The sequence below is a fragment of the Fragaria vesca genome, linkage group LG3, assembly GCF_000184155.1.
Source record: "Fragaria vesca subsp. vesca linkage group LG3, FraVesHawaii_1.0, whole genome shotgun sequence".
NCBI classification, from domain to species: domain Eukaryota; kingdom Viridiplantae; phylum Streptophyta; class Magnoliopsida; order Rosales; family Rosaceae; genus Fragaria; species Fragaria vesca.
In genome coordinates, this window is record NC_020493.1 from 23,075,712 (window position 1) to 23,085,007 (window position 9,296).

General features: G+C 36.1%; 1 protein-coding gene across 1 annotated transcript in view; it reads right to left on the reverse strand.

Annotated features, from left to right (window-relative positions):
- The window catches only part of LOC101300995 (L-ascorbate oxidase homolog), a 17,164-nt gene that overhangs the window by 6,221 nt on the left and 1,647 nt on the right, over positions 1-9,296 (reverse strand). Inside the window, exon 3 of the mRNA XM_004296100.1 lies at positions 8,121-8,192. Within this exon, the coding sequence (XP_004296148.1) occupies positions 8,121-8,192 (72 nt within the window). The remainder of the gene's footprint in view (positions 1-8,120; positions 8,193-9,296) is intronic.

Consider the following 9,296-nt stretch of genomic DNA (forward strand, 5'->3'; position numbering starts at 1 on the left):
TAACACTTGGGTCAGGGTGTTACACTCAAGGAAGGCGGCGATTGGGATTGGTTTATCAATCTCAGTGCTTCTGATTATCCACTTGTGACTCAAGGTGGTGAGTCAACTGGGGCATTGACTTTTTTGGTGTCCATGTTGATTTGCTCTATTTTTTGGATTGGTTTTGTTTTAATTTATTGCTCGATTTGTTTGTGATTTGGTTAGATCTGCTTCACACATTTTCGTACCTGCCTCAGGATCTTAATTTTATTGACCATACTAGCAACATTGGATGGAAAAGGGGCAACAATGGTAGGAACAACCATGGTGAGGGATTTGTCAGGGGAGAAGGTTTGGTTGTTGTTGGTAAGGGGTTTGGCAGTAGAGAAAACACAGGTCGTCTGCTTCTACTGCCCCCAATAGACCCCCCCCCCCTATTGCCCCTCAGTAGACCCTTTACTGCCCCTAGTAGACCCCCTTACTGCCTCCAGTAGACCACCGGGTAGACTTCCTACTACCCCTAGTAGATCCCCGAACAGATTCCCTACTACCCCTAATAGACCCCTACTACCCCTAATACACCCTTACTACCCTCAATAGATCCCTTAGCTTTTGTCGAAGTTGGGTCAACAATCGCCAGAGCCCGGTCAACGGTCGCAGAGTCCGTTCAACAGTCACCGGAGTCCGGTCAACGTCATTGGTCATGGGAATCCGATCATAGAAACTTTATTTTATAATAAACTCTAATAATGGTCTATTGTAGTTTATTTAATTTATTAAAGGTATAATTATCTTTCTGTTGTTTAAGTTGACTCTTGGAAATTTTAAAATATAATTTTGTTAATAGGAATAAAATTCTTAAAATTAGGGCTATTAGACACTGTTCCCAAATTTTAGCCAAAAAAAAATCATTTTGGCAAGTGACTTTAGATATACATTTGTATTAATGCTCTATACTTTAGCTAATATTAAATTAATATTATTTTTTAAATAGAAATTAAATAGTTTATATGTATTTATATATCACATAAAATATCTTAAAAAGAATGCATTAAATTATGAATTGAAATTTGTTTAGTCTTTGTGGTTTGAAGTCGACATCTGTTTAGTCATTATGGTTTTATTTTAATCTAAATAGTCTTTAAAGTCACAATTTTTCATCTAAATAATTCTTATAGTTTTATTTTAATCTGAATAGTCTTTAAAGTCATGATTTTTCATCCAAATAGTCATTTTGACAATTTTCTCAGTTAAATGTCATAAGGACTATTTGGAATTTGGATGAAAAATCCTGACTTTAAGGATTATTCAGATTAAAATAAAACCATTAGGACTATATGGATGAAAAATTATGACTTTAAGGACTATTCAAATAAAAATAAAACCATAAGGACTATACAATATTTTACCCTTAAATTATAAAGAGCTTCATCTTACTTTTTCTATATTTAGCTAGCGAGATAGCTAAAAGTCATAATAGCTAAACTTTGGCCAGTCTGCTAAAACTATTAAAATACGTAAAAAGCTAAACACGCTCTCTAAAATAGCTAAAAAACCAAAATAAAGAGTATGATAAAGATGTTCTTAGAAATACCTCTACAACAGTACTCTTTATTTCAACTTAGGTTTGATTTATATTATTGATTAAATTAAGAAAAATCTATTTAAATGTGTTTTAATATTACATAAAACGACTTAAAAGGAATACTTTAAATTTATATAAATTATAGTGAGTTTCATCTCGCTAGCTATATTTAGAGAGCGGGATAGCTAAAAGTTAAAATAGCTAGCCACTATTCTGTTGAAGCTGGTAAAATTGATAAAAAACTAAGCTCTTCCTCTAAAATGGCGAAGAAGTCAATACAGAGAGTCTACTAAAGATGTTCTTAGTTCCAATTCTAAAGCTACGTATGGATAAAATAGCCCAAACTTGCACATTTTTTTTAGAGGTTCCGTTCATTACGACATCGTTAAATCAAAATAGGTAATGTGTACCCCATAATACAATACAAGACTCGAAAAGCTGCTAAAGCAGAGAAAAGCTGCAAATGCATGCAAACCTATTCCAACTAATAATTGTCAAATGCAATCGCATTATTAACTAGAAAACAAGATAAAAAAACCAAATCCACTCATTAACACTAGCCGAATGCACATAAAAAAAGTGAAAAAATAAATATAACTTATAAGTGGGTGAATCATATTCAATTCTATCAAGATATTTTATGATTAAAACTCAACACTTTAATGTTAAGTTGAGACAATATTGGTACAATGATGATCCACTAGTCATGCAATTCGTATTTAACATATACAGTATTAGAGCGGGTTCCTCTCCAGTTGTGTCCTCAATCTGTCATGAGCCCAAATCTGGGTTCCTTATGTTGTCAACAGAAAGTTCTGATAGGATTGTCACCATCTGATATGGAACGGCCTTTTGTTTGTTCTGTATCAATTGCCAATGTGTGACTTGGCCTGTTAATTTGTTTCATATGCAAACCTACAATTTAGGTTGCACATGAGGGGACGTACATTAGAAAATAGACAAATACAATATAACTTATAAGTAGGTTTATCAGATCTAATTACATTGAGGTCTTCTGTGATTAAAACTCAACAGTTTATTGGTAAGTTGGGACAATATCGGTATAATGGTAGACCACAAACCACGCTTGATGACCTTGTTTAACGATGTATGGCGATTTCGAGGTAGGGCTTTGATGACATAGGAGATCCAGTGTGTCGTTGTGAATGGAGAAACTATCCCAAACCTGGCTCAATTTTGGTAGGGCGCAGGTTGCGCTAGTGGAGCGACCTAGTCAAGGGTGTGATGGCAACAGAGTAGCTGTCTTGAACCAGCCCTCACAACATGGCCCCGCATTAGAGGTGACGGGTAGAAGGTGGGAGCACAACATGGTTTTGGTTGGATCCAGTTTGGCCGCTTTAACTCTGCCATTTAGGACGATGGTGGGTTTTGTGCTCATTACTTTATCCCTGATTGTATATTGATTTTGTGCTCATTACTTTGGCCCTAAGTCCATACGCCGATCATGTAGGGCTCGGGCTATGTGTGTGTGTGTGCACTCAAAGTGCCTTTGTCAGCTATATGTAGGCGACAAGTTTCTTATTTCATCTAATGATTGTTGCCGCCAAGTGGTAGGACGAAGATAATTATGTGTGGTTTGATTTTTCTTTTGATGACAACATAGTTGAAAAACTGATTTATTTGACATTAGAATATATAATCGTGATACTTATCTAGTGATGTTTCCATTATGTCACCGTTATATCAAAGCAAATGGAGTAGCCATGTCACACCTCGAACCCGGTGTCGGTGGTTTCCAAGCACCAAACAACGAATCTGAGGTGTGAGGGGAAAAGTAAAAGAAAATAATACAAATTCAAATACTTTTTCAAAAATTGTTAAAAAAAAAACAAATTTTAATAACAAAACAATTACAGAGATAAAACTAGCTAGTCTTAAGGTCTAGCTCACTTCTAATCTTCCGTACTTCTTGACTTTTGTACACGTAAGCTAAACGTCACAGTTAGTTTTCTAGAAATACGTGACGTACCTCGTACCTGAGCAAGGGTTTATAGGGGTAAGGTTGCTCTCAGTAGGGCCAAACATTTTTAAGTTATTCTTAATTATGTCACATAATCAAGTTATCAAATATCAAACAATACATTAAATATATAACGACAAATCGATACATAAATGTTAATGCACTCCCTCTACTTTATTACTGACTAATTAGTACATACACCTAAGACATATGTACCTACATGTCCCATACCGTACAGATGTCTCGAATATACGACCTAACAAATCAGTAGTATATAAAATCCAGTACCTCTTTTGTTAGTCTTTTGTTCACCTCAAGGTCCCCAGTCCCGAAACCTGAAAGATCGTGTGATCGACTCATACGTCGAAAGGGCATACATTCCCTACTCATTTGCGTAGGTGGACTGATCATAGCTACTGAAAGTCCCCATGAGAAAACTCAACTACACAAAATGTATTTGTTCTAATAATCTCATTCTCCTCTCTAGAATCATCATTCTCACTATTCTCACGTTTCCTCACAATGCATTATGTATGCAATCAAATATCGATGCGCGTAATATAATATTAAACAACATGCTTTTTAAGGAAAGCAGTAACATCAATCACAACGATATCACATATTTTATCAAAAACGATAACAATCAAGAATTAATCAATCAATGTCACACAAAACACTCATTCCAATTATATACTAATTATCGTTTTAAAGAAAGATTCGTCGATAGAGACCTTATCTGAAATCCAAGTGTTAGTTCTGGAACTGCAACGTGCCTCCAATCCTCGTACCGAATCCTCATTCCAAGAATGTTGACAGGTCACTTCAAATTGATACAACCATATCCTCAAAACTACGAAGGACACCCGATCCTTGATCCACAATTCCTCTCACCTTCTCCAATGATCTTTGAATCAATGTACGCATATCCTTTCATCTCCATATCCATATTATGCTCTAAGCATCTGAATTCACTGTTGGCACCCATAATACTTTACGCCTATAAATTATCCTTCGATCCATGCCTGCAGCTCTCGAACACCTTCGAATCACCAAATGAACTATAAGACCACTATGCTCACTAAAGTGAAGTTCTCTACCAAAACCATAATCACCGTTCACCAACTGCCCTTAACATTAAACTAAATCCAATTTCAAAGTATAATCATGACCACCACCGTTGGGAACGCTGAACACATTAACCTTCACAACCACAATAAACTTTAAATTTCCCAGCTCTTCCATTTCTAGACTTCAAGCATATACAACACCAACATCATGTCCTACAATTTCATCCAATTTGAAATTACCAAACAAACACCAAAATACTACCACCGCCGCCGTCATGCACAATGGCCACAGACGGTGGCCAACACTGCCCAAAATCCCAAATCCCTAAAAACACCCTAAAATCGAAACCAAGCATCTTAAATCACTCCATCAATTCTATATACTAATTCAAAAGCTAGAAGCTGCAAAAACAACCGCCACCGTCGCCGTGTATAGTGGCACACACGACAGTCCTCCACTGCTTAAAACCAACTTCATCATCTCTCAACAAATTTCAAATTTAATTATACACAGAGAGAGCTCGATGAGTAGATGAAGATTGATGCTTGAGTCGAACCAAAACTCACTGGAAAACAAAAAACACCGTCAGAAAACCCTAAAAGCTTCTGAGGTTCGATTCTCCCTTTTGACTTCTCCCTTGGACAAACGAATATCATGGAAGGGTTCCTGACATCGAGACAAAACTATCCATACCAGTGAGATACCTCGACTTGGCCGGAATCGAAAACTTGCTGGCGAACCCAATCTCTCCTTCTTCTGCTTGATTCTCTTTCACCGGAGCTCCTTTGTTGAAAGCAAGATAACAGGGAGGATGGGGAGGACGAGATGAAGCTTCGGCTACCGGTGAGAGGTGTCAACGTTGCCGGAATCAGGATTTGGCTGGCGAACCCAGCCTTTCTTTCACCCCATCGATTATCGGAAGACCACGAGGACAAGAGGAAGCCGCCACTACCCGCCTTGCTCCTCGCCATTGCCAAAGGACGAAGAGATGGCCGGGTCGACCACCGCTACTACACGGGTTGAGGCTGACCCGGTCTGGGTCTGAAGTGATCCGTTCCCATCTCTCTCCCATTATATATAAGACATCCAACAGTTGAGATTAAGAGGTTTAATAGATCTGACGGCCCAGATCAAACCGTCATAAAAATCATTAAAAATAGCTCTGAAATTCGAAAAAGCTTTTGTAAAATCTTACGAACTCATAACGACCTCTAGTTTAATCCTATGGGCTCGAAAGATAAATTTTGACAAACCAAAAATTGATTTGAAATGATTTTCGAAAGCCACAAAGAGAATAAAGAATAATAGAAATTGAAATAAAAATAGCTTGAAATTAATTTTCCTTTTAAAAAATAGAAAATCGAATTTTTGATATGTTACAAGCTAGTTACAACCAAGTCGCTCCGTCTTCTCCGGGAGCTGAGCAATTTGATCATGAAACCCTAGGGTTTATTGGCTGAGGGATCAAAGGCGGCGACCTTGGTCTTCCGCTTACGAGTGGTGGTATCTGACACCTTTTTCGTTGATTAGAGGTGGGATAAGGTTGTTCTGTGTGGAGGCGTGACATCGGCGTTTGGTTAGGCTGAGGTGTGGTCCATCGAAGACGAGAGAAGGAGGCTTTTGATGAGTGACGATGCCGATCTTAGGTGACGATGTGCATCATGAGCCCAGATCGGTGGTGTGGAATCAGCGACGGTGGCGAAGCGAGGAAGCAGTGTGCTCGACAAGGAAAGGGCTGAGCCTTGGATAGTGTCAACGGTGTCTGTACAAGTTACCTGCGGTGGTAACGAATCTTGCTCTTAGTCAGAAGAGGAGGTAGTCAGATCTTGTCCTTGTCTACCGCTTCTGTATAACGGTGTCATGGCCTTCCAGTCGGGACGTCTGCCGGACTGAACGCCAATCAAGACCTTCGACGAAAGTCTTTGCAGGTCCAGTTGACTGGGCTTGAGGTGGGGAAGGCTGGGCTTTGGGCTTCAGCTTAATGGATTGCTGCAATCTTGTAGGCCAGTGAGTGGCTTTGGGCTTGGCTTCCCACCTTTTCTCATGTAGACTTGACTTGTGACTGGGCTTTTGTATGAGTGACATCTCTAACCTATATAATTGCTAGTTCGAAACTATTCTCTGCTCTGTGGGGTGGAAATGTACACCAATGGAGGTCTTAGGCGTCATACTTCTTCAGAACAGATGGTTTGAACTACAGTTGTATAGGCGTAGCGGTTTTTTTGTTTTCAGTTATAGTATTGGATTGTCTGCCTTTTTGGACATTAGTTTCATTGTAGTTTTGAATTGTTTGCGTTTTTGGACTTTAGCTTTCGTATTAGGTTAGTCAAATAAGGCTTTCTACGCTTCAGTTATAGTATTGGATTGTCTGTCTTTTTGGACATTAGTTTCATTATAGTTTTGAATTGTCCGGGTTTTTGAACTTTAGCTTTCATATTAGGTTAGTCGAATAAGGGATTTCTAAGCCTGTATAGGAGTTTTATCTCCTGCTTGACCAGGCACTACTGGTCGTATTGGCTATGCCAACTGAAACTATCTCAAAAAAAAAAAATGTTGTAGCTAGTGTAGTAAAGTCATACTGTTTGGTAGTTGGTGTTTATTAGAATACATGTGTTATGTACGTAGAGAGTGCTGATATTATTTCAAGAATTAGTCTAGATGCTTATTGTAATTTGGGGTTTAAATTCAATGTTTCTCTCTTATATTCGATAGTTTCATTAATAAAATTAAAGAACAGTCATATCAGCCTTTTATTTAAAATAAAAATAATAATAATATAAATATATATATCGGTAAGTAATTTAATATTTGTTCACCGATTTTAAAAAATAATATAGAGAGAGAGAGAGAGAGAGAGAATCTAAAGAAGACCTCCTTACTTAAGAATTTGAGAATTTCTACTATTTTACATTACTAGATAACTTCATTTAACGATCTCAACTGTTGATCCTTTAGATTCATATAATTCCATAATCATTTGGTCATTTAAATTGACGTAAACAATTGTAGGCCGTTATATAAAATTAAAACGAATATTGTGCTAATCAAATAGTTAAACGTTTTTTATTTTGGCTAACTTTTTATAGGATTCATATGTGGGTAAATAACTAGGCAATGTGTAGCTTTGATTGTCAAAATACATGCTAGAACTAAAAACATCCTCACTTTAAGAGTTTAAGGAGGTCCTCTATAAATCCAGACTCTATACACACACACACATATATACATATATATATATATATGGAAAATTCTATAATGTGTTAATGCATGTGAATGATGTGATGCATCAACTTTGTAAATTGAGTCCTCAAACTAGTAATATTAGTCCTCGAAGTTGTAATATGAGTCTTTAAAGTTGTAAATTTTTTTTAATTACAACATTAGTAATCATGTGTCTTTAAAGTGGTAAGATGTGTGCTTAAAGTGGTAATTGAGTCCTCAAAGTGATTAAAAAAAAAGTTGTTACAACTTTTAGGACTCATATTACAACTTTGAGGATTCAATTACCACGTTAAGGACAAATGAGGACTAATGTTATAACTATTTTTTCTTTTACAACTTTGAGGACCAATATTACTACTTTGATGACTTATTTTACAACTTAAGGACAAAGTTGATGCATCAACACACCCTAGCCTGACCCTGCGTAACTGCCTCCTCAATCTGTGTTCCATACATTCCATTTGAATCTTGCACTTAAATTATAGAGTGGGGTTGTAGCGAGAGGACTTATATATACGTGTAATAGTAAGTGTTTATGTTTTCATTTATGTCAATGAAGAAAGATCTTGCACTCAGTTGTATCATTATTCCCAGTACTGTTTGGTCTAATGGTATAATTAGTCTCGATCCCCTTGTAAGTGAGAGGTCGTGAGTTCGACTCACAATGTTGTAACATATTAATTGTGTAACGTTTATTTAATAAAAAAAAAAAGCATCATCATACGTTCTGTACTTAATTATGTCGTCTTTGTTAATAAAAATGTCTACCTAATGTTTAAATAGCATTTCATGATCGTCATGATAGATATGAACGCGGCAAAAAAATTGAAGATCGATCGAGGAACTTGAAAGTATGACGAAATTATGTTGCTTGGGCGTAGAGTTTTAGTTTTTTTTTTTTATTGGGATTGGGTAAGAGTTGAAAGAGATGGAAAAAAGAGAGTACGTAACATATAAGAGAAATTTTAAATACACACCCCTAATATCTTAATACACACCCCTTACTTAATACACCACATATCAAGTTTTTCATTTCAGTATTATATTTAATACACATCCCAAACTGCCTAAAATACCCTTAATTTATGAAATATTTCATTATTTAATATAATTAATCTATATTTACTATTTGGTACCTCTTTTTACATATTATTTCGTCTAATTTTTGTTAGAAATTTTTGATTATCATTGTTCAATTTATAATCAAATGATTATTGTTATATCCCAACTCCAAATCATCAATACAAGTTTTCAAAATTCATAAGATAGTAGAAGTGTAGAAGTACAATAGTTATTAAACATAGATATCTAGTTATTCGATAAAGCATGTCATGATAAAGATGCAGTACTTGAGAATATGATATGCAAGATCAAACTAAAGCTGATACAGATAAAAAATAAATAAAAATAAAAAATAAAAAATAAAAAGACAACCCAAATGAATTGTGGAGAATAGTTGGG